Raw genomic sequence first — 27,691 nt, 5'->3', positions numbered from 1 at the left:
TTGAAAGTTTAATTTTAAATTTATTACAAAATTCCCCAAGTATTTTTATCACTAAAACGTTTTTTTAATTGCCTGTGATTAATCGGTGGTAATTAAAAAATGCTTACGCCTAAATTGTTTTTTAAAATTATCATTTATATTTTTCTTCCGATTAAATATACACAACACTACAAAATTATCAATATATATATAGTTTCACTTATAAATATATCAATTAATTAATTATTATTAACTATTTCTTTTTACTTTTCTCTTTAATTTCTTTTATTGCTTTTCGCTATGGTCACTTAATGTCTAATACGATTCATATATATTGCGAATCTTATTGACTTATCACAGAATAAAAATCATATATATTTATATAGTTCATAATTAGTAAAAAAAAAGATGTTATAAATTATAATATAGAAAAAAATAAAATTTTAATTAATAATAATTAATAAATTTACAACTATCATTAGAATTATACAATAAATCTTAATCCTATAAATTATATATATATATATAGAATTTAAAATAAAAATTATAAATTAAGATTTGATCAGATCAGATCAATTGCATCTTGAGGAAGGATAAATTTCATAAAAAATTATTTGTTCAAATGTTAGAGTTCATTTTTTTTTTTAACTTATATCATGTGAAAGATAAAATTTTTTGATATATATCATATATATACAACCGCTACTCGTTAATTAAAATCGAGCAATAGCTTATTCGAAAAAAATTTAAAATATTTTGTGCTGAATTATCAATAAAGTGATTAAATACAAATTACACGGAAAAAAAAATATTGTGTTTATCGCTCACCAACGGAGAGCGACAAGTGTATTGTGATTAGTTCTAAACTGTATTGCTACTACCACAATATATATATCGATATGAATGAAACACTAGATACTTATAATAATGATCCTACGGATTGTGCATATACTTATATGTATAGTGCTCGTCAGTTAACGTATCCATATCGTACCAAAACGGATCGTGATTATCGCGATCTACTTCTCAAGCGCCACCACTCATAACCAAATTATTAAACTTTATAATGCATATCTTGCAAATTATACAGTGTTTATTTATAAAATTATTAATTATTTAAAGCGCACACAACGACAATGAAAAAATACTAATTATTTATTTAATGCAAGAATTTCTGTTTTTTATCGATTAATTTTTTAATTTATCTTTGAAACAAAAAAAAAGACTGTAAAATTTACATCAATTAATTCAGTATATTCTATTACTTTACATTTCTTGATATTAAATAATAATTTTTTATTGCACCTATTAGAATTATTAATATGTGATTATTAATGACAGCTAAAAATAAAATTGTAATGAAGTTAAAGTTGTAAATTTATCTATTTTAACCTCAAATTAGTTATAATAACAAAACGGATCGTTACTATAGCGAAACGATCTTATGATTTCGGGATCCGCCTGTATCGTGATAATCACGATCCGATAGACCAGCACTTTCCGTATACAACGGATAAACAACCGAGGAGAGTAAATATCACGATACCGTTGAGTGGTGAGCGCAATATTTTTTTCTCCGTGTAATATTCTAAGCAGTTAATTATCGTTTTAATTCTAATGAATTTAATGTCTATAAATTTGTAACAGCGATAGCGTTAACGGAAAACCTGCGTCAAAAAATGTGTCTAGTATTTTAATGAATTTTACTATATATTAATTGACATTTTAGAAATGATTAATTATTAGAATTTTTATTTTAAATATTCTTCCGATAATTCAGATTTAATTTTAATAAAAATGATATTGACATTGAGAGAAAAAATAAAGATTTTTAAAAAATTTTAAGTTTCATAGACTCGAAGAATAATTGACTTTTTACGTCTTAAAAATATAGCGGTCTTAGAAAACTTTTTTCGTTTTTTTTTGTTATATAAAATATTGAGAGCATTCTCAGGCAGTGCCCCCACACACTTTTTAAAAATATTCAATGACGAACTGTCACAACAGTTTTAAAATGTTATTGATTAATTCAAAAAAATTAAAGCATTAATTGAAAAAAAGACAACGCAGTTACCATTGCGCCGACATAGATTTTTAAAAAAATTACCCAGTTTTTATCAATTAAGGTAAGTGACCCCTCCATCAGCCAGTTAAGCGGATTTTTTTTTTTCGAATTAAGAATTAAAATATAATAAACCTATTCATGTATAAAACAGTGATAGAACCTTGAAGCTTATATATTTAACATCAAATTAAAAAAAAATATATGTAAAAATATTTATTAGAAATTAACTAATAAATGAAAACTTCAATTCCTGATGTCCCCTCTATCGGCCTGCCTAGACTTTTTTTATCGGCCACCTTTTAGATAAAATTTTAGCTGATCGGATGTATATAATTTATTTACATCTATTCTAAATATTTATATTTATTTTGAAATTTAACTTAATCAATTTGTTTATTTATTTTGACATTAACAAATAAAATTGACTATTTTGCATATAAATGTTGATAACCTCAAAAAAAATAAAACTACGGTGGCCGATAATGCAAACAGAGGTAATTTTCTTGTATCTATATTCGGCCACCCTATTTTTAATATAAATTAGGCAAAAATCATTAAATTTTCAACTCATAAAATTACTATGAAACAAGCTAATAAGATTACAAAAAAAAAATCGGACTTTTATTGTTATTTTTAATTATTAATCGGTTATTGAAAAAACAAGAATACTTAACCTACATGATAAGAAATCACCAGAAATCGCATCTGACGCACTACTATTTTTTTTTTAATTATAAAATGAATTTTTACAATAATCAAAGTATGTTTTATCTAAACTAGATTAATTTTACTTTTTTTTAAAAAACTATTTACGCTTGAATACGTACTTATTGTGGAAATATATCGATTTTTCGACTAAGTATCCAATAAAGGGGGCCTGGCCGATAAAGGGGTCACTTACCTTAGTACTTGGAAATTTTATGAAAATTATACTCAATTTATTTTCAAAATTTCGGTTGACTCCTAATTGAAATCTACTGTAAATAATTTTTTTAAAAATCTATGTCTTGGCGAAATTGTAACTGCGCTGTCCTTTTTTCAATTAATAGTTCAACTTTTCTTTAATTAATTACCAAAATTTAAATGCGGTCATTGCATTGAGTCATTAAATATTTTTAAAAAGTGGGGGGGGACTTTGACTGTGAGAATGGCCCCAAAATTATTTTTCAACCTTAAGACATTTAATTACATGGTAGACACGCGTACTTAATTACCCTAGACTATAATCTAGGCAGTGATTAAATAATATCCATATATTAATTACTATTAATCATGCATTAATAAAACTTAAAGATGAATCTTATAAAATATTTACAAGTCTCAATTGCACAAATAAAATCCGCGCAAATAGAAGTAAAAAAAATAAACTAAAAAAATGTTATTTGTTCGGTTCTTTGATCGAACAAAAAACTGAAACAATGTGTAAGTTTGTTTCAAAGAGATTCATTGGCGCCCAAGCTCCGGGTCTTGGGGATTAATGGATCCACTTTTGCTGGAACCACTTCCGTCTCTACTGGGACCAAAGCCATTTGCCATGCGTTGATAGTGAGGCTTCCATGCACTCAATGGTCGCGTGTAATCCAAGTGGTCGTACTCTAGCTCCGCATTGTTTTGTTTTATTTCATCGTAAAGATGCTCGGGGCCTTTTTTGCTGTCCATTTCATCAATACTGTGGTAAACATTGACATTAGGGTTACCCAAGTCAGCGTCTTTATTTTTTAACGAGGCTTGATGGTCATACTGTATCCCATAGGCGCCTTTACTGCTGTCATTGTCGTCATCATCTCCATAGCAACTTGCGCCTGTTCCATTTAATCCTAATCCTAAACCTAACCCTAATTTAGCTTTTTCACTGTTAATACTTTTAGTCCCTAAATTATTTCTAATTAATCCATTATTAAGGAGCATTGTCGCGTCATCAGTGCGAGGAGAATTTGGCTGACATGAGTAAACAGGATTGTCAAAATGGTTACGGTCTGGAGGAGTCACGGGTTCAGCAATGTACTGAACCTGGACCATTTCCATTTTGAGGTTGGCCACGCGACGTCGGTGGTACATCCAGGCGGCGAGAGTCGCGGCAATTACGATTATCGCGGCAAATATACCGGCTACGACACTGCCTACGCTGGACTCAGTCTTTTCTTGGACATTGCGTGACAATATTTCGTCCTCACAGTTTGGACCAGTGTAGCCGTAGCGGCAGACGCACCCTTTGGCGGGATGACATTGGAAATTATCGTTCTTACACTCGCATGGCTCCATACAGTGGTCGCCGTAGTAACCTTCTGGGCAGACTGTTGGCACAAATTTTTTTATGATTCAGTTTTTCTTGGAAGATTTGGAGTCTTGGATACTAATGGAGTTGGGTCTTGATCTTTTCAGGACTTGAAATGATTACTGGATAAAGGTCTTGATGTTTTTCGGTCTTGTTGGGATTAAGGTTGCTCGGACATAAATGCACTTTTCAAGATCAAAAGCTAATTTTTTGATATGTTATGAATTGCTATCTCATACGTCTAAATTAATTTTTTGGAATAGATCTGACGAAGGGTTATCGTTAAATAAATTATTAAAAAATTGAAATTTAACATGTAGCCTATAGAGAATATTGACGAGATGCACATATATCGACTTAAGTGACTAACTTTTATAAAGATTAAAAAACAAAAAACTTCTATTTCAATCAATCAACTTTCGCAAAATACGTTAAAAATAAAATGAAAATTTTCTGACGAAGGCTTTTAAAGATATTTTAATGCGGCAGATGAGAAATTCACGAAAATATCAGTCCACCATACTTAAAAATATATAAATCACGTGATTCAGTGCAGTGTGGCAACGTTGCATAGAATAAAACGCGCCAACTTTGAATTGTAAAAATTCCTGTGTATTTTTATGGGTTATGTTTTTATATTTCTTTATGAATAATTTACAATACTTTTTCTCGCAAAATAGATTCTATTATGACTTACGGAGTACTGTCCGTGCAACCTTAAATGAAAATCATGATTTCATTGGTTTTTGGAATGCGGTGAAGGCTTTGATGTTTTAAAAGTTTTTTGTTAGGATTCAGCGGTGTTAATGTTTTATAAAAATTAAATCCAATGAGAAAAAAGTCTCATTTTTTTTGTTTGTCAGTGAAAGTAAAATTTTTCGATGATTCAAATTTAAAAATAGCGAATATTTTAATGATATTGTCTAAACAAGAAAAAATCATTAATAAATTTTTTAATGTTTTTCACGTTTTGATAAAAATTTGATGCTCGTAAGAAAAATAAAATTTTTAGTAACGGCTCCGATACTTAAAAAGTCGTAAATAAAATAAAAAGAAATTTTTGAAATTTCAAGTGTCTGTCAGAGTTTGATGAGGGAGTCAGTGATCGGAAGGTTTTTAATTATATGTCAATAATATGAGTAATTAATAAAATTTTGAAAAAAAAAAAATAAAATGTAATTAAAAACTCACTGTCAGTACACCGAGCTCCGGTCCATCCAGGAACGCACCTACAGACTCCATCATTTGCACGACACTTGCCGCCATTTTGACATTTGCAATTCTGAGTGCAATTAACCCCAAAAGTACCTTGGGCGCATGGCGTTTGACAGCGATCTCCCTGCCATCCTGGCCGACACTGGCAGGCTCCCGTGACGTGATGACACTCGCCGTCATTCTTGCAGTCGCAATGATTTAGACAATTGAGACCCCACCGATCCGGTGGACACGAATGCTCACAAGTCAACCCTAGATAACCGGGTCTGCACACATACTGCCCAGTCACGTGGTCGCACGTCATATTTCCTGTTAAATTATCAAATAAAAATGTATTTTTATAATAATTTATTTCAAGTTTATGTACAAATGAATGAAACTTAAAAAGTACGACCATCATTCTTTCAACAAAATGCTTTTTAATGCAAAGCAGCAGAGGGAGAGAGAGTTTTTTTTGTTCTTTATAATTAATAAGTTTTTAAAATAATTATTTATCAAATAATCTCTTACCTCAATTCCATTTTTAATCCATATTTAAATTGCTTTAAGATAAATTTTTTTACATTAATAAATTTATTTTTGTTATTTAATTAAGACGGTAAGTGAAAGCAACCCCCGCACAAGCATTAATTGTTAATTAATTAATTAATATAAGTTGTTATTATTGATGCAATTATTGTTTATACTTTTTAATAAATTCTAAATACATAAATTATGAATTATTTCTACTTTTAAAGTTTTAATTTAAATGGGAGTATCCTGAATTAGTTAGCAGCACCTATTTTGGGCGCCACTTGTTAATCATTTTAATTTTTTTAAATGTTACCACTGGCGCTCAATTTCCGAAATTAAATTGAGCTAATAAATGTTATAATTCAAAATTTTATGTATTGATCTAAATTAAATAATTGCTTGATTAAAAATTCTGAGTAGAGAAAAAAATATCATGCATAAAAAAAATTTTAATGTAATAATTCCTTCGTGCAAAATTTTGAAAGCTATTGAAAAATATATAAAATTATTATTATTTATGAATAAAATTAGTCTTCATAGCAACCGTTGCCATGACAGAAGTCTTCATAGCAACCGTCTCTATAGCAACTGTTGCCACGCCTACTCCATAGCAACCGTTACCATGACAAAAGGCTTCATAGCAACCGTTGCTATGGCAACATTCTCTATAGCAACCGTTGCCATGACAACAGTCTGCATAGCAACATTCTCTATAGCAACCGTTGCCACGCCTACAGTTTCCATAGCAACCGTGATCATGACAACAGTCTCTATAGCAACCGTTGCCATGATAAGTCTCCATAGCAACCGTTAAAAATAATAAAAATTATTATTATTAATGATTAATTGATTAAAGTATATGAGTATCTTACCGTGAATTTTTTCCGGACATTTTTCTTTACATCGTACGCCATACCATCCATGCTTACAAGGCTTAGAACAGTCGGAACCTTCCCATCCGCGTGCGCAAACACAAGCGCCAGTTATAGGATCACAAGAACTATTGTTATTACATTTACAAAGTGACTGACAGTCGTTACCATAATAACCAATCGGACATCGTGTTTCACATCTTATTCCTATATATTTTTATTTATTCATTTATTCAATATATTCAAATTAAATCAAGTAATTTAGTTATTGAGATTTAAGAGGAAAAACGAACCTTGCCATGACGGTTTACAAATACAATGTCCTGTTGTAGGATCACAATCTAGACTATTGTCTTCTTCACAGTCACAAACTTGAGAACAGTCTTGACCAAAAAGCCCATGAGAACAACGCTGCTGACAGTGCTCGCCAATATAACCCGCTCCGCATGTACACGTCCCTATTTCGTTTTAATTTTTTATTTACAACACTCAATAGGTTATGTTTTTGTATTATTTATAGCGAACAATGATTAATTTAATTTGTTATGGTTATGATTAATTGAATCTATTTTTTTTCTTTATCAATTAAAGAGCGGAAATAATTGACAACATGAAAGTAATAATGCACCGACACCAAAAAGGTTTTATTATTTATTAAATTTACCATTTTGTGGATCACAAGCGGCATTATTGAGACATTGACATTTATCTGCACAATCTTTACCAAATGAACCGTCTGGACAAGGTCGATCACACAGAACACCATCCCATCCTGATGTAAAATTAATTAGTTGTAAAACAATAAATTATTTTAAAGAGAAATTAATAGAAATTTATTTTATTCTATTCTTCATTTATTTTATTAGATTGTTACTAATTATTAAATATGTACTTGCCCCTGGCGGATCCGAATTACGGTACATTACAACAATTTACCGCATTTTTGCCGTAATTTACTTAAATTACAGTATTTATGCGGCAAATTTCCTGAAAGTCGAGGTAATATACCGCGTATTGCGGCAATTTACAGTAATGTGTGATAATTTACGGTATTTTACGTAGGCCTAAAATCAAATACGACGGCTTACGGTAATTTAAGGCATTTTTATCGTATGCCTCTTAACTTTTACAGTTGTTACAGTGCAATTTTCCACTTTATGGTAAAGTACCGCATACTTGTCGCAATTCTACAGGAAATTCCCCTTTCTCTTACTACAAATTTACGGTAAAAATACCGCGAGTTAACCCTGATTAGAAAATACGATTCGTGAGGATTAAAAACGATTAAAAATTTGATCCTCAATAATCGTTTTTAATCGTCATAATCCTCATGGTTTTTCACATTTAATCGTCTCTAATCCTCAAATGATGATCAATTATTTTACGATTAAAAACGATTAATGAGGATTAAAAATTTCAAATCCTTATGAATAGTTTTTAATCTTCATTTGGAACCATAAATTGCAATATTATTTTACGATTAAACACGATCCATGAGGATTAAAAATTTCAAATCCTCATGAATCGTCTTTCATCGTAAAATAATGTACAGCAATTTCTGGTCCTGCATGAAGATTAAAAACGATTAAAATATTAATCGTTTTTAATCCTCTTTGATCATCAATTGAGGATTCGTGAGGATTCAAAACGATCAAAACAGTTTTAATCCTCACGAATCGTATTTTCTAATCAGGGTACTTAAAAATACTATAATTTACCGTAAATTACGGTATTTATGCGGCAAATTTGCCGCAATTAGCGGTAAGTTACGGCATACTATGGCAGCTTACACTAATGTGTGGTAATTTACGGTATTTATGGCGGCTTGCGGTAAAATACGGTAATTTGCGACATTTTTACCGTATGCTTTTTTGTTTTTACGGTGCAATTCTCCACTTTACGGTAAAATACCGCAGGCTTGTCGCAATTTTACGGTAAATTATCGTTCTCTTACTCCAACTTTACGGTAAAAATACCGAGCGTTTACCGTAAAATACCATAATTCGGATGCGCTAGGGTGGCAGTGAATAGAAGCCTGTAATTTATTCATAACTTTGACAATAAATTACGAATTCGCCGAATAAAATTTAAACAACAACGCATTGTATGATTACAAAATTAGCTTGAGTTTATCACCCGCCATTTTTACGCTAGTCCGATACTTCTCACTTTACACACTAGTCATAAAAAAATCTATGATTTTCTACTGACGTTCATTACAATAAACATCTCATTGTTTATTTAATTTCTCTTTAAATCCTCAAACAAAACTTACCATTTTATAAATAAACTGAATAATTATAAATATCAATACAATTTATAGTTCTCTCTCTCCCTCGATCCATTTCTACTCTAATAAATTCTAAATCCTAATAATAACTACTATAGATATTTACCTGCAGTGCAATTACAGCGACCGATGTCCGCCGAACAAGAAGCGCCATTTTTACAAGCACACTTTTGAGTGCAGTCTTCACCGTACGAATTATTAGTACATTTTTCACTGCAATCTTTGCCGCGAAAACCAGCAGCACAGATGCAGGATCCATCTATCGGAGAGCATTGGGCGCCATTTTTACAAGCGCAGCGTTCCTCACAGCCTTTGCCGTAATAGTAATACGGACATGGTCTCGAACATTTGGCGCCATCCCACCCAATCTTGCAGATACAGCTACCGGACCATGGATGACAAAGCTCGGTATTGGATTCTTCACACTCACATACCTTCAATTAATCACTCAATTAATTAATCAAACCCTAAATTAATAAATTATCAGAGTTAATCGTACTATTAATCAATACCTTCTGACAATTTTTACCCCAACGACCATCAGGACAAGCTCGTTTCTCGCATTGTTCGCCCTCCCACCCAGGTTTGCAGATGCACGTACCATTGTTTGGCAAACAAGCAGCTCCGTTTTGACAGCTGCACTCATTTTCGCAATTCAAACCCCACTTATCACGAGGACAAACTTCAAAACACTGTAATAAATAAACAAACATTAATTATTATGTAAGAACTTTGTAATAATTTTTGGCAATAATACCGTATACTTTTTTTTATTACAAACAAAGTAATTGTTCAATAATAATTGACAGCCGGTATTATAGCGTGAACTGTTTTACAAATTAATAAATCACCTCATGTCCACGATAACCTGGTTTACATATACATTCACCCGTTACGTGATTGCAGGCTGCGCCATTGTAACAAATACACTCTTGAGTACAATTCTGACCCCAATAACCATCCGGACATCTATTGCCGCAGACTTGGCCCTTTGAAGAACAAAAAAATTTATATAAGTGCCCAGGTAGAAAAATTTCATCAGATTTTAGTCTATATTTTGACTAGTGTTTTTAGTTTTAGTGTTTTTAAATTTTTATAAAAATTTTAAACTGCTTCTGATCTAAAGACAATTAAAAATAGATATCAAGTAGAAAATGTATAATTTTTGTAGAGATGAAAAGAAGGTAAAATATTTTGAGAAAAAAGTCGGATTTTGATTTATACACTGTAAAAAATTCGCGGAGTGAATGCGGATTAAATCCGGAGTGAATGCGGAGTGAATGAATTTTTAATTATTCACTTCCCTCGGAGTGAAATTCACTCCGCAGGGGAGTTTTCGCGGAGTGAATAATTTTTTTTTAATTTAATCCCTCCGGAGTAACATTCGCTCCGGAGGGGAGTTTTAAAAATGTTATTAATAAAATATAACTCCACTAAGTAAAATCGAAATAAAAATTCGCGTATTACAGTACTGATCAACCGATACGCACACACACACGCACACATACCCGAACACACACACGCGCACACCCGCATGCGGAGTGATTTTTTTTTTTACAACTCAGAGTGGTGGAGTGAATCCGGAGTGAATTCGGATTTAATTTCAATCCGGAGTGAATTCGGATTTAATTTCAATCCGGATTCACTCCGGATTTTTTACAGTGTAGGCGATCAGAACCAGACTAAAAAGTATTGAGAATATTGAGAACAAGACTGAAAATAATTCGATTTAATTTCACTTGTTAATTAATAAAACTTTACTAGAAATATAAAATTTTTATTTGGTTTTAAACAGATCACATTTTTCGACCCGGGTGGTCTATAAGTGTCCGACTTTTATAATTTTATAAATATTATCGTGAGCTAAATTCTTCGCGGCAAGTGGGCTACTGAGGTTCGATGACCCTGTTGCTGTTTAAGGTGTTTGTATTTACTGTTATTAATATTTATACACATACTAAATACCTCAGCCCACTTTGCTAGGCGTTAATTAAATTTATTTATTAAATATAATTTTTTTATAAAAAACTTTAAAATTGACATCCGAATTTTATTGTAAAAAAATGAAAATTCTGGGTAAACTAATAGAGATATGACAAAAATGTATTGAAACAATTTAATAGCTGATTAAATTCTCGACAAAAAAGATCTTATTGACTTTTTACGTAAATCTAATTATTTCAGTAGTAATGACTAAAACTAAAATTATTAAGTAGAAGAAAAAGATATTTACCATCCATCCAGCAGTGCAGTAACAATTACCGTCAGTCGGTGAACAGTGTCCGCCATTTTGACATTTACATTCTGTTTTACATTCGTCACCATGTCGACCTTCAGGACACAGATCGTCACAACTATAAGCAATAAAATAAATTAATCAATTAATTCTTCATTTCTAATAAATAAATAAATAAATAAAAATACTAACAGAGGCCCAGTGTAACCAGGAGCACAATGACACTCTCCAGAGATATGATGACAACTGCCGCCATTCCTACACCGACATTCTTCTCCGCAGTCTTGGCCATAATGGTCAGGCGGACATTTTTTATCACAATTATCACCAGTCCACCCTTTCGTACATTTACATTTTCCATTGAATGGGTCACATGCTGCACCATTCATGCACTTACAATTTTGACTGCAATGTTTTCCCCATTTACCTGCTGGGCATTCTATAATAAAAGAGTTATTACAAATAAATTTATTAATTAACTGATTAATTAATAACGAGCGACTTGCAGTCACTACGTGACTGCCCAAATATCGCTACTAAATTAATAAAATACGCAGAAAAAAAGGATTTCTTGCCGCAACAAAATTTTAATTTGCACCAAGACATTTTATGCATAATCAATTAAATACAAAAATTGTCTTGAGGCGAGAAAAGATTTTTTTGGTCAAGAAATGATTCCTTGCACCAAGTAATTTTTTCTAGTTCTAAATAAATTTTTGTTTTCAATTCACAATGCAAAAAATTTCTTGGGGTAAGTAAAAATTTTCGTGAGGCGAGTAAAGATTTTTTGTGTCAATGAATCCTTTTTTTTTCTATGCACACTTTTTTGGCTTTGAAAAGTTTCCTAAAACCAAAAGGGAGCATAAAAATCTGTCATTTTGGAATAAGTAACGCGATATTAATAATATAGAAATATATTCAGTGGCATTCAGTCATATTTAGTGACAGAATAATTAAAGTATTAATTTATTTAAAGAAAATAAATACGACCGTCTTTTTTCTCGCGTAATTTAAATGTAATTCGAATGATATAGATAAATCTATTTATCTCAATACTTGGCAATTAAAAAGAGTTTAAAGTATGAAAAGGCACAAATTCAAGTCAAGACCTATCTAATGATACCAATTTCAATAACATTAACTAATTCTATCATTCAGATATGGCGGGAACAAAATTTTCCTTATTCTCTTAATAATATAGATTAGAAAAATCAAACTTACGGATATCACATGAAGGACCGCCATATCCTTGTTCACAAGTGCATACATCAGGAGCAATACAAGTACCGTGTACGCAATCTTGACTGCAAATAGCAACACATCGATCACCGGCGGCAGTTTCCCCATAACCTTTGCAGCACTCATCTACTGGTCTAGTTTTATTCAAGACCTGTAAATATAAATAAATATATATTTCTATATATATTAGAGGTGTGCAAATCATGTTCAAATTTCGAATCAAATATTTAGAAAATTTTCAAATTAACCGAAAGTTCTGATCAGTTTTCAAATATTCAATTTTTATTTAATTCAGAGCTTAATTTTTAAAGTAACCAAGAATAATTTTTTCGTAGATTTTCGTCTGTTATATTTTCACTTCTGACAAAAATTTGAATTATCGGAAAAAATATTAAGATTTTAAATCGTTCAATATTAAATTTTTTAATTATTCATAAACTTTATAATAATTTTGAGAGTTTCAAATTATTTGAAAATTTACCAACACATTTTTAAAAAAAAATAAACTTATATTTTAAATAAATAAATTAAGTATTGTTTATATTTATCGGAAAGGCATCAGTTGCCTACAATATTTTTGCGTACATAATAAATGCATACTGCTCAGTTGCTTACCAAACTTTATTGCCTACAAAAATAAAAAATATGAACATATAAATGAATATATTTTCAATCATTAACAATGTTAATTAATTTTTAATCTGATAGAAAACTTAATGAAGTTTCCAGTTAATATTGTGGAAACTACCGTGGTTCTGATATTTTTCAGATCATCTGAGTTTTTTTTTTTTTTTTTAAATAATCGGTCCTGAACATTCATCTTTTTTCATCAATAAGTACTTGATTTTCTTAGCAAATAAATCAGAAGCTTCTCTACATTAATCAGGTATTTCTCTGATGGGTACACAGTTAAATAGTAATCAATTGGACATTATAAAATATTTTTTTAGTAGGCAATAGAACAGTGCAATAAATTTTGTATGCAATTAGAATATATATTTTTTATTTTTGTAGGCAATAGAACTGTAGGCAATAAAGTTTGTTAGGCAACTGAGCAATAAGAAACTGAGCAGTATGCATTTATTATGTACGCAAAAATATTGTAGGCATTTAATACAATCGGCAAAAAAATTTTAGGCAACTGATGCCTTCCCATATTTATCAATTTATCAAATCGAACTGACCTGTGTTCTATATACGGTTTTAAATTCCATATGATAACTTGAACATCTTGGCGGGACGGCAAAACACCACTTATTTTGCCGTACTTGATATGGTTTTTCTTCTGATATATTTACTGTTACAGTATATCTGTAAATATTGTTATAAAAAAATATATTATATTATGTCTAATTATAAAAAACTTTTAATTGTTAGATACTGAAAATTTAAAGATACATCTAAAGAATCGCGGTAACTAAACATTAAGAAATATTAAGATAATTAACTTACGCTTCTTGACGAACGCAGACATTTGGACCTTCAAGAACAGCTAGAGTATAAAACACAGAAGTAACTAGTGTCAGTACAGACAACAATACTCTTGAACTCATCTTTGATCTTCTTCAGCCTTTATATTTATTCACGTATTTTACTTTTCCTCCAACGATCTTCAGACGGTGGATAATACTAATTATTACTACAGTGTAACTACAGACACCCTCGTCACTAAAAACGTGTTTTTTTCCCTGACTTATTGTATTCTGTATCCACAGATAAAGTTCTCTACTCTTACATGAAATTCTACTACTAGTCTATCATAATCCATGATTTTTTTAATTAACCGGCGATTCTACATTTGTTTCTTCGAAAGTTCATTAGTAATCAAATACTAACATTTGAATCTGAAAAAAAATAATAATTTCAAATTAATAAATTTTAAAAATGAGTATTAAATTTTAAGCGAAATTTTTTTTTTACTACAGTGTACAAAATTTTATTTATTTATTTATTTATTTATCAACTTATTTACAAGAATAATTTTATAGAATACAAATTTATTATTAGCAAGTGTAAATAAGCATAAATAATAATGACTCTAGGAGTATACCTTTCAGAGCTACTTAATAAAAGAAAGATACATCATAACATATACATTTCGTAGACAATTTACCAATTTTAACTATTTTTCTCAGATACCATTAAATGCTTATAACATAATTTCTTAAAAATAAACTATCAGCTGATGTTATATTTTTAGGCAGCGCATTCAAAAATTTAATGCCAGTTATCAGAAATGATTTCTGATAGTGATTAGTATGACATGGTGGTACCCATAATGAGTTAGTTTTATTTGGATCTACTCTCAATAAATACATATAATTTTCGGAGTTAACGCGGATTAAATCGGGAGCGGACGACTGTGTATTTATTTAATCTCCTTGGAATAAAGTCACTTTGAAGGGGAGTTTATTTTAATATTGAAACTACGGTTAGAAGTAAAATCAACTCCTACAAGAACTTTACTTTAATTTTGAAACTCCAGTTCGGAGTAAAATTAGCTCTTATAAGGAGTTTATTTAATATTGAAACTCCAGTTCAGATCAAAATGAACTCCTTCTTTTAGGGAGTTTATTCTAATATTGAAACTCCAAATCAGAATGAACGCGGATTTAAATAAAATCCAGATCACTCCGAAATTACTCCAGGAAAAACAAACTCCCCATCGACTCTGTATGCGGTATTTTTGTTTTAAATCTGAAACTCCGAGTGACGGAATTAATTCTGATTTAAATAAAATCCGTAATTACTCCGAATTTACTCCCGACAAAAACCAGAATTAATAATTTTAATGATGTGTAAAAATAAATAAATATTGACTAGTGAATAAACAATTTTTCATTGAAAATTCAACTGCCAACTTTGATCCTACTGAATATATTTTTACAACTAAATAGATATATTTTTATCGCCATTATAAATTTATTATTAAATATGAATCACTTTTGTATGCATAAAAAAATTAAAACACTTGATTAAACTAGTGCATAGTTAATATATTTAAGTGTTATGTTACAGAAATGATTCATATCAAATTAATAAACAAAAAATGTTTGATAACTTATAATCTCAGTAAATAAAATTTTAAATGATAAATTAATTTTATTTTATAATTACGATAATAATAATATGGATTTTTATTTGCACAAAAAAAATTAAATGATCGGCCGATTCCAAAATTTTTATACAAAAAATTCGTTCATTTTTGGAAATTATTAATTTATTTCATTAATTAAATAATTGGATTTGATTTTTTTTTTCAATTACTGTGATACAAAAAAAAATTTTGAACGATTCAAAAGATATATTTTACGCTCATTACATTCTCGTCGAGACTACGAGGGTGGAAATAAAATATTTTTTAAAAGGGGATGAAAATAAGACAGTGCAGATAAAAAAAAAATGAGAAGGTTAAGAGGAAAAAAATGCATTTTAAATATACAACTGTGACTGGTGGTGCATTTTTAATCCTCCAGATCTCTTTCACAACTTTACTGTACTTTACTTTCTTTTTTTTTTTAATTACGGAGATATGAAAGGGTAGTGAACTTTCATTAAAAATTACCTGTAGCAATATTTTTATTCTTAAACTCTAATCAAAAGTATCAACATTGTTTATTGTAAAAAGTGAAAATACTGGAGATATAAAGAAAATTATTATAAAGAAGCAAACAAAATGCGAATGTGAATGTGAGTATGCAGAATTATTTTTTTTTAATGAGGGTTTCAATAAGAACAATAGTTTACGTCATGGAAAAAAATTTCTAAGGACAAAGGGTTGGAATAAAAATTCTAAAAAAAAATATTTTCTAAATATTGAGATTAATTCAAACTTTAAGTAAAAAAAAAACAGATATAAATTTATTGAAATTTTTGTTCAATGACCGATTGATTAATTTAAATTTTGGACATAAACTAAAATCTGTAACTCAAATATATTCTGAGCTCGATAACGCAACTGCGCAACAAAAAAATCTCAGATGATTGACCCACAGGAAATGACATTACCCCTTATAAAAAAACAATTTAACAGCAATAATAATTTATCTAACTACTTATGTATCGCACATAACAAAACCAGTAGACTGATCTCATTTTAGTAATTTATAATTTGAATCCCAAGCTAAATGAACCTCTGGAATTAGAACTCGTCGAAGATATACCAGATGGAGCTGATCAGATCAACAGACTCAGTGCATTGACTCGATAATTTCTCTTTATACTTGTTCTACCTCTCTCTATTTAACTCGGGTACTATTTCTGCAATTTATCTCCGTCCTTTTTTACCTCTGACTCCATTACAGTTTTACCCACATCAGCCATTACATCTCCGATATAATACATCGGTCTACTATACAGTTTGTTCTCTGCGTCAATGTTTAACTCCCCAAAACCTTTTATGCACTATAATGTAATATGTGCGGGAATGAAACATGCCTTTTATTTAAACGATACGATATATGAGGGTAAACGTCATTTTAAATGAATTCACGGTATTCAAACTGAACTAAACTATACTAGGGGAGTTTTAATTCATTTATATCGTTCATTGTGTCGGTGTGGGTATATTTGGACTGTACCATTATGAAGCAGAATTTTATTTTTGAACTTGTGTTCAAAATTATTTAGTATGCATTAAAAAAAAATGATCCGAAAAGTAAATCCCTCAATTGAAATTTTAATACGATTTATTATAAAAGCATATGAAAGAATTATTTTTTTCGTCTTATCGATCGCATTACATCCTGCAGAGCCTCGCAGATCATTAAATTTAAATCGTTTAAAAAATTATGGAAAGTATTTATATAAAAAACTTCAAATATAGACTAATGATGATATTAATACTGTCTATTAAATGTAGAAAAAAAATTCAATCTTTTATCGCTTAATTTAATCGATAAAATCATCATTTTGGCGGTCATATTTGACAATAAACTATGAAGAGCTTGAGCGTTTTGGAAATTTGTCACACCTTAAACGCGAAGCGAGCTTCGGCTCTACTGTCACCGAATACAAATACTTTTTTTCTAGATTTAGAGAAATGTATGAACATCAATCTTTCGCATTGGAATAATATTTTTTATCGATTTTAAGTACAAAAAAAAAGGCCATTCGGCATCCGAAATGGAAGTAGATTTATATATATATATATATATATATATATATATATATATATATATATATATATATATATATAATTTAATAATCACCTATCAAAAATTTTCAAAGATATAAACAATGGCATTATCACCATAACACATGAGTCAATTATGTGACTTTGAACCCTTATTAAAAGTGGAACAATTATCGTAAAACAAAAAATGAAAAAAAGGAAAATATAGCTTTTTCTATCGGCTATCAAGTTCTTTTTACATAATAAGGATAGATATACCCGTTATTAAGTTATTTACGAAAAAAGCCGAAAAAGTAGGATTTTTCATTATTTTTTTAATTTCAAATGTCCACCATTTCTAAACTGGTTGACCGATTTTGCTCATCTTCGAAGTTAACCGCGATAATCGTTCATAGAATAAGTGTGCCAAGTTTCATTAAGATCCGTTAAAAATTGTGGCCGCTATCGTCGCAACAAGGCGCGTTATATTACATATATATATGAACTTTTGAACCAATGGTATTTTTGGAACCTACTCGATGAATTATGATAGATTATGGCAAAATTCTTTGAAAATTCCACCATGAGGACAAATGCAAAAGAGAGATTTCTATAAAATCTACTAAAATAGATTTAAAAACAATCTTTTTAATTAACGCATTTTACGTCTAAATTTTAAATATTTTTAGCGGACGGGTTCAATCTTATTGGATTAGATTTAAATTTTGCAGGATTTTTTTTTTTTCATAATATGAAGATATTTTTCTGTGAAGGAGTGAAATTTGAAAATTACCAAAATAACGGATAGTAAAAATAAACTTCTTGAAAACTATAAATATTTAAAATTTTATCGACAACACATTGAATTATCTCATTGAATTATTATCTACAATTGTGTGATTATGATTTAAATACGCAATCTCAAATATTTATTAACGTTATCAATATATTTTATTATTTTACTTGTCTGTTTTCTTCGTGTCGATTATTTTGTATCTCATATTTCTCATTTTTACGTATGTATTTTAAATTTATCACTCTCGTATCTTGTGATAATACTTTTACCGGAAATGCCGTTTGTCTTCTATTATTGATATTGTTACATTTATTATTATTATTTTTCATTTTCATAAAGTTACTCATAATTTAATTATTTTCCAACGCATTATTAACTTAATTTAAAAAAAAAAAAGTGAAAGCATCGAAAAATCCTGATAGTATTTTTACGTCAGCTCATAAAAAAAAACGTAATTATAAATCTTATCTCTGGCTTGACGTTCTTGATCAAATATTTGATAATCATAAATTTAATGGCTCCAAAAAAATATCAAAACAAGTGATACTCTTTCGTATTAAAAAACCTGAATTATCAAAATATTTTTATAGCAACAAAAAAATAAATAATTTATATTCACAAATAATATAATAAAATATTTTATTTTTACATGAGTTTTAAAATTTATAACAACAAATAATGAATCATTACTTTAAATACCACACGGACAAAAATGAAGACAAAAAATTTACTAATTTTTATTATGCTGTCGACCAAAATTTAAACAGGAAGTTGAGTCAAAAAATTACTATGCTGCACTATAATTATTATTGTGAGCATTTAAAAATTTTTTATTTCCTTCTATAATTCATAATTTAGACAAAAAATATTGATTACAATTTATCAATAATTTTTAAGTGTGTAATATATTTTGTAGTGTAGCACAATAATTTTTTGGCAAATCAGTTTCCTGTTTCAAGTTTGGTCCCACACAGAAAAAACAGATATCTTGAGTCAAGAAAATATTTTTGAAGACAAACGTTTTCGGAAACCAAATCAAGATTTTCTTGAGCCAAGAGAATTCGTCTTGGTTGGAGAAGATTTCTACTTTATCTGAGAAAATTTAGGTCTCCAAAAAAATTTTCTTGAATCAAGAATATTTACTTTCAGTCGAGAATTTTTTTTTTTTTGTGCAGCATAATAAAAACTCGTAGATTTATTAAGCCCATTTTTCATCGCGTATTTATATCATGATATAAATTTTTCTCTACAAAAATGTTCAATTATTAAATGACAATTTTGTTTAAATAAAATTAATATTCAGCCTTGAAATTATAAAACTAATCGCTAACACGAAAGCTCTACTTTCAAATGAATATTGATCGCAAAAACTATTTTCGTGCATTACATTTTATGCACGCGACTAAATTCTCCATATGTACATGGTACAGAAAATAACTGATTTACACTCAACTTTACTCTCTAGTCGTTTCGAAATAAAAATACATTCCGACATTTACATACCATGCGCTAAAATAAATACAGATATGCTTGCTCATGTGTTACTGTTACACTACACTCTCATGTTATATGATCCTATATATATAAATATATATATATATATCGTCTTAAGCCTGTAGAAAACATAATACCCCGATAAATATTACAAGTATGCAATTGCGCATTGGCAAAAGCGCTGAAACTCAAATAGCCTAAAGCGAGAAAATAAAATGAGTCGAGTGCAAGGTTGTTTGTATTTCTAAAGAGAAAATATGAGTTTTAATACAAGAGAAATTTTTTTTTAATCGTTAAAAAATAGTTAAAAAAAAATTTTATGTATCAAATGCTTAGCAGCAGAGTATAAACAAACACAAAGAAAATAAGTTGATGACAAGTTTTAAATTCGTAGAATTAATCTGACGAATCAGTGGGATAGTAGGAGTTTAAAACATATGTAAAATATATATAGATGTATATTATGTGGAATAGAATCATGATATAGCGGACGGTTAATATTAATATTGTATGGTTTGTATTAGACATGGAAATGCGCGGAAGTATGAATCCGCAGCCTCGAGACTCGTCGCGAATTAGCTTTTTTTTACTTTTGTTCAACATTACATTGACGCGATGTTAACTGAATAATCATTACTATTAACGTTATCTTCTTTTTTCCTTTTATTAATTTTAAATTATAACTTTATCTAATGCATTGTAATGAAACGATCATATCTCAAACTTGGCAATGTAAAATCATGGCCTAGATATATTTGAATTTGTATTTTTAAAAATTTTAATTCTTAGAATAAAATTGTGTGCATCTAAAATTTTGTAAATGATGGATGTGTATAATAAATATGACACATGGGATTAATGAAGGGTTTAAAATTATAAGCGGGGTTTTTAAATATTTAAAGCGAAATCTAGTCATCGTAGAAAATTAATAGATTGGTAGTAAAAAAATTATGAAATATATGATTCATATATTATAAATAGATTATTTTAAATTATAATTTGCATTCTCATGATATTAATAAATCTACAGAATTTATGAATTTTTCTCGTGAACGATTTGCTGCTCCAGATTTTAGATCTATTATTAATAAATAAATTTTGCTCATATTTATCAAAATTTTTATTAAACTCTTAAGAAATTACCCGTGTAAAAAAAAATTATTGAAAAAGTGTTGACTGCTATTTTAAACTTCAAAACCTGACACAATGACAGACTTTTTTTAAATGATTTTTGAACTTCTAAAAATACAAAAAAAAAAAAAATTGTCGACTTCATACTAAAAATTAACGTTTTTAGACTCTTTTATAAACTTTATTTGACTCTCCATTAAAAGTGATATTTTATCATTTTCTTCATTGCAAAATACGTTCAGAAAAAGCTGATTTTGAACTATATCTTCACGAAAAAAAAAATTGTGGAAAAATTACAGCTTCAAATATCAGCAAAGTCACTCTACTGCGAAACTGTAATAATTAAACTATATCTAAAACGTAGCAATTATTACAGATTCACATATAAGACATTTTTCAGTCCTCAATACACAGTTGAAAATTTTATGTTCTTGTGTATAAAAATTAAATGGTTAAATATTTAGTGTCAATTATTTGACACCATCAACTGTAAATTTAACTAAAGTTGAATGAAACGCTATGCAGTTTAAAAATTTTTGTTAAATTTAACACAAATCACATGTCCCATACGGTCCACTTACGATAATACAGGTTTAAAACTTATTGAGATCAGATAACCCGGGTCAAAAATGAAACTTGATTAAGACTTGGTTTACCAATGCGAAATTTGGAGCCGTTTTTCGCAAGACAAACTCGACTTTTTTTTACGGAGATATGAAATAAATTGAGTTTTCGCCTTGGTTTAGACTTAGCTGGCTTACTTAGTCGCGATTTAAGACGAAAAAGTTTAAATCAAGCCGAAATTGACTTGATTTAGACTTATTCGACTTAAATTATAAGGCAAGAAAGTCAAAACTACGGTGAAATAATTATACATTAAGGCGAAAGTAAGGCGACTAAATAACTTTTTTTCGACTTGATTCAGCAAGTCAAAAGTAAGGTGAATCTCTATCGTGCTCGAAGTAAAGACGAATAAGTTCAAACTAAGATCAAAAAATACAAATAAGTTGAAACTAAGATGAAAAAAGTTCAAAAAGTTGAAAAAAATTTAATTTAAGTCGAAAAAGTCGAGATCTTATAGATAAATAGTTGGCGAATCGATAACTTCAAAAGAAAATAAGGTGAATCAAGTTTAAATCAAGTTTAATTTTTGACCCGGGAAAGTTTCGTTTAAGAAGATTTGCCATCTATTCTCTTTCTCACACACATGTGAACAATCGAAGCGGTCCTTGTTGCACTTACATTAGCAAATGGAAATTCAAAATGAGCCGTTCTCAGATATAAACTGAAATTTCCGAACCAGAAGCATTTGATTTGATAAATAATAACTTTACGCATCGAGTGAAATATTTTATTTGATGATTTGGGTCTTTATCTTTGAAAACGGTTCATTTGAAAATCACCTATTTCACTCTCTTAATCAAAAATATATCAGAAACTTTAAAATTTGGTATTTATAGTTGAAATTATACTTTATTGCAAGAAGTTGTCTCAATTATTACAGTGCAAACTAGTTTTTTATACGAGGGCCCTGGTTTGCTCTAAAAATTGTAATTTTTCCGCTGCTTGTTTTTCGGTTTCTCTTTAATTTTAAAAAGTTTATGAAATTTTCAAAAAAAGTTCGTCGTGTCACGTTTCAAAGTTTTGAACAATCGTCGGTTTATCAAAAATTTTTTTTTTTACACAAGTAAATGAATAAATTTGTAACATATGATGTTTACAAAAAGTTCATGATGAGTTGTTGAGATAAATTTATGATAAGTCATATTTGTATGAAAATATGAATTTCCATAAAAAAAATATATTCACGCGAATTTATAAAAATTTGTATATAAATATTTATATAATGAGTTTAAAGACTTTTTATTTATATTTTTATAATTACTAATTAGACATTTATTTATTGGAATGAGTAATTTTAATGTGCCAGCAGTTGAATTAACTCGCGTGCGCGATCAAAAAACTAGTAAGTGAGTAAATGAGTGAGCGAGTGAGTGAATCACTTCCGGTACATGTGGACCAAAGAAAAAAAGTAATTAAGACATATGTGTTTTTTTTTAATTTTAGTCACAGATTTTTAGCTTTCCGTGACTCAATTTCTCAATTTCTTCGAGATAGATTTCAAAAATTATTTATTAGATTCTGATAAACAATAAGTAGAAAAAGGGGACACAGTAATAGCCCGTGTTATTAACATGAGGTTTTTTTTTTCTTTGAATGAAAAAAAAAAAGAAGGTAATTTAAATGCAATACGACAAGGACGTTTGCTACGTACTCGATGTCTCAATGAATTTTTTCACGTTTGTAAACGGTCGAATGTATATGTACGCAATAAATATATACAATCATTTAAATATGTATATACTCATATTATTGAAAAAAAAAAAAGTAAAATACAAGAAAAATTAACAGTTACCGTTTCAAATGTACTTTAAACCGCGCATTCTTTGTACTGGTCGGTGAATGTTATTTTTGAAATTTATATATATATATATATATATATATATATATATATATATATATATATATATTTTATTGCTCTTTGTACTTTTTTATAACTCATAATTTACTTTAATGATTAATAATAACAAACATAACTCTTTGCTAGTAAAAAAATTAGTTTTTGAAATTTGAGGGGTTGAAAATTAGGTTCGAATTGACGGATGAAAATTTTCAAAATGTCAAATCAGTGATCAATGTCACTTTTAGTGACTTTTTTATAATCAAACCGTGAAAAGTTAAACGAAAATAATTAATTTTTGTATCAATTTTGGGCAATAGGATTTGAAAAAAAAATCTTTCATATTTTGAAAAATTTTTTGAATAAATGAGCTTGAAGATAAAATTTAAAAAATCATGAATTTTTTTGGGCAGTTTTAAAAAAACTTTTTACTTAATTTTTCAAAAAACGAGTATTTAAAATTTTTCAGTCAAAAAAAAATTAAAATCAAAAATTTATTTTCAACATTTAATTTTTTTATTATTCACAATAACACCTGTCGTAAAAATTATTGCATGACAAATACGTAAAATTAGAATTCCTCGTTATCAAAAAATAAAAAAATCCTGACTAAGAAAAAATAAATACCTACAGGATAATAAATAAAATAATAAAGTTGGTAACAAGTACACAAAGTGGTACAAAGGCTAAAATTCGTTATAAAATGAGTGTGCGTTAGCAGTTAAACTGACAAAGTAAAGAGTAATGTAAGTAAAGAGAGTCTACAACTACAACAGCAACGTACAATATAATAATATATATATACCGAGTACAACTGATTATAATTGACATAAAACACTATTTATGACGTAACACTGTACATTAGATCGAGCTAAGAGTTACATTGCAGTATGCAATACTATATATTTTTAAAATAAATAATTTTCCAGTTCTTTATGTCTCTCTTCAACAATTTCTTGTCCTTGTAACCCAGAATTACTTTGTAAGCATAATTAATATTTTAAATAAAATTAATCGTCAGCGAAAATTAAAAAAAAAAAATTACTGATATATAAAAAGAAAGAAAACTTTAACATTAAAAATTCATTAGTCAAAATTAAAATTTGGGATTTAAAATGTAATTTTAAATCTTTCATTTTTTCTACCTGCGCTACAAAGAGTAAGAGGATAAGAGTAAATAAATATTATAATTATTAAATGGATAAAATATTAATGTATGTGAGAGAATCAGTAGAGTATGAAAGTATGAGGGCTACAAGTGTGTCATGTGAAGGCTCAAACTGACCACTTAGGGCTTCCTGTCGACTTAAATTAATGTTTTGTATTTAAAAAAAAAAAAATTTAGTTTTGAATTTCGGTTCTAAATGTTAGAAGTTGATTTTATTTCGTTTTTAAATGATTACGGTTTTAATAATAATATTTCTATTGTCTTGTAATAAGTAGTTGCTGACAAAAACTCAAGGTCATTTGAATTTTATTGTAGAATTATTGAGTCCAGTTTAAAAAACTGGGGAAAGTGAAATTGGAACAAAAAACATCAGAGCTTCAAATGGGAATATTTATGAAAATATATGAGATAAATGGATGTTGTGGGTGTGTTTTGTAAAGGAAATTTAATTTCCTACAATTTTTGTCTCTTTGAAAAATTGCGTAAGGTCAATAGTTTTGAAAATATATCCACTAGAAGTAAAAAAAAATTTTAAGACATTTTCTTTTTTAAATTGGAGACTAAATCTTTTAAACTAATGGTCCTACGCCATTTTTGTAAAGTACTAAAATTTTTCCAAATTATGTTTAGTTTTTAAAACCAAGCCTTGATTTAAATTAATACGGCAGTTTTCAAAATATTGGGGGAATAAAATAATTTTGGTCTATGATCCTGAAGTTAGAAGACAACTAAAAATTTTGAGATTATTTTTAACAAATCAATTACAAAAAAACTAAAAATATGCACAGGTAGAAAAGTAAAAAAGCTATAGGTGCAATTTTTTGAAATATCTTTTTTATAATTTATCGCTTTTAGAAAAAATTCAAAATTTATTAGACGTCAGCTAACGAGTATTATTTTTGGTATTCCCTGCAAATAGATGCCGGTTATTATTTATAAATTAATAATTAGCATAAATATGTATGTAATGAGTACATTAGAAAGTAAATTTAATTTCCCACAATTTAATCTTTGCAAAAAATTATATAAATCCAATAATTTAAAAGTTACAGCTGAAGATAATTTTTCTTACGATCCTGAAGTTAGCAACTAAAAATTTTCGGATTTTTTTTTTAACAAATAAATTACAAAAACTAAAAAAATGCATATGTAGAAAATTAAAAAAACTACAGGTGCAATTTTTCAAAATATTTTTTTTTAATAGTTTATCGTTTTTAAAAAAATTCAAAAACTATCAGACTTCGGCTAACTCCAGTATCATTCTTTCCACATATTTTTTTAAATACAAAAATATCTGTATCTTAAAAACTATCAATCCTATAAGATTTTTTGCCCTTTACAGAATTACAGATAATTAAATTTCCTTTTAAAAGACCACAAACAACGTCCGCTTATCTCCACAAGCTGCCGAGATATAACTGATAATAAAAAATTTTTTTGTTCAAATAAATCCATGATAGTAAAGTTAGCGGAGATCTGACAATTTTTAAAACTTTGAAATATCAAATTCAAATGTTTGTAAAATAAAAATTTTAAAAAATGCATGTTTAGAAAATTCAAAATTCAGTACATGCATTTTTTAAAATTTTTTTACTTTCATTTTTAAAATTTCTTTATATGTAATTAAAAAATTGCCGTATGTCTGTTACAAAAAATAAAATTTTAAAGAATTAAAAGACTTCATAAATCTCTTGTATAACAGTAAAATTTTCCACGATAAATATCCAATCAGATAAAAATTGTATAGATAAAATAAGTTAATTATTGTAACAGATGAAAACAATAATAATTAATATTTTTATTTTAAACCAAAATAAAAAATAATAAAGAGGGCATACACACACGGGTAAAACGTAATGTACAATGAAAGCATACATATAAAAGCGTGTAATGGAAGAATGAAACCTGTTTGACAAGTGGTCAGAGTTAAAATTCATATGTGTGTGTGTTACACACATTCGCGCACACACAGCACACAATTACCGAGATATTTACTGTATTAAATCTTACGCTCAGTTCATCCCGTTAAAAAAAATCTATAAACTCTTCACATACATTTGAAAAAAAAAACTATATACATATATATTTAAATATAAAAATATATAAGCATACAAACTATGAAATGTAAAAAATATAATTAACTCACATCTCTGGAATATTAACCTTGACTTTAACAGGTAATCCAATTAAAAAATAAACCCACATAGCAGATTAACTAAATTGGAGCGTAATCACATTCACTATCACCAGCGAGAGCATGAATATGATAAATTAAAAAAGTAAACAATGACTTTTGTAAAAGTTTAGAAACAGAATGTATTTATGTTTTGAATTACGCGGAGTAAAATTACAACGACTACTGACGGCGTCTCACATTGTACTGAATAGTGAATACGGATTTTAAACTTGAAACTGCTGAGTTTACGTGCTCGGTATGCTCATTGTTGAGAGACGCGAGAGTAGACGATAAAATTGTTAGGTATCAGTCTTTACACTCTTTACTCGATGAGCCGGGTAGTTTGTATCGGAAAGTAGCGGTGGCGCCGAAAAGAAAAACGCGGGAAAATTTAAAATTTAAACATGGGCGATTATTGATTTATTTAAATTCTATTGAATGGGAGGGGAAAATTATTGTTATAGGAGGCAGCGTTTATTAACTTTCATTGTTAGACATCAGGAAACTGACGTTAATGACGTAATGTTACTGGAGTTAGCAGACGTCTGACAGTTTTTGAATTTTTTTAAAAAACGATTAACTATAAAAAAAAAATTTTGAAAAATTGCATCTATAGTTCATTAAGTTTTCTACATGTGTATATTTTTAGTTTTTTTTTTTTTTGTCAT

The 27,691-nt window shown here is 28.6% G+C and overlaps 1 protein-coding gene across 2 annotated transcripts; it reads right to left on the bottom strand.

The window, feature by feature from the left end:
* Positions 1–114: 114 nt before the first annotated feature.
* LOC130671167 (protein draper) lies at positions 115–27,295 on the bottom strand. 2 transcript variants are annotated; one of them, XM_057474890.1, is made up of 14 exons: positions 26,994–27,295; positions 14,137–14,528; positions 13,869–13,995; positions 12,667–12,835; positions 11,638–11,884; positions 11,443–11,563; positions 10,061–10,198; positions 9,722–9,901; positions 9,316–9,643; positions 7,584–7,691; positions 7,213–7,377; positions 6,920–7,126; positions 5,511–5,843; positions 115–4,338 (listed from the first exon to the last, which is right to left on the bottom strand). In XM_057474890.1, exons 2-14 carry the CDS (start codon positions 14,235–14,237, stop codon positions 3,488–3,490), a joined length of 3,075 nt encoding a protein of 1,024 aa, XP_057330873.1. In that variant the 5' UTR covers positions 14,238–14,528; positions 26,994–27,295; the 3' UTR covers positions 115–3,487. The 2 variants fall into 2 exon arrangements, with proteins under 2 accessions (XP_057330873.1, XP_057330874.1); XM_057474891.1 differs by lacking the exons at positions 6,920–7,126; positions 7,213–7,377; positions 7,584–7,691.
* Between the last annotated feature and the right edge of the window lie 396 nt (positions 27,296–27,691).

The sequence above is a fragment of the Microplitis mediator genome, chromosome 7 (genome assembly GCF_029852145.1).
Source record: "Microplitis mediator isolate UGA2020A chromosome 7, iyMicMedi2.1, whole genome shotgun sequence".
NCBI classification, from domain to species: domain Eukaryota; kingdom Metazoa; phylum Arthropoda; class Insecta; order Hymenoptera; family Braconidae; genus Microplitis; species Microplitis mediator.
The sequence above is the reverse complement of the archived record's forward strand: the minus strand, read 5'-3'. Positions and strand labels throughout refer to the sequence as shown.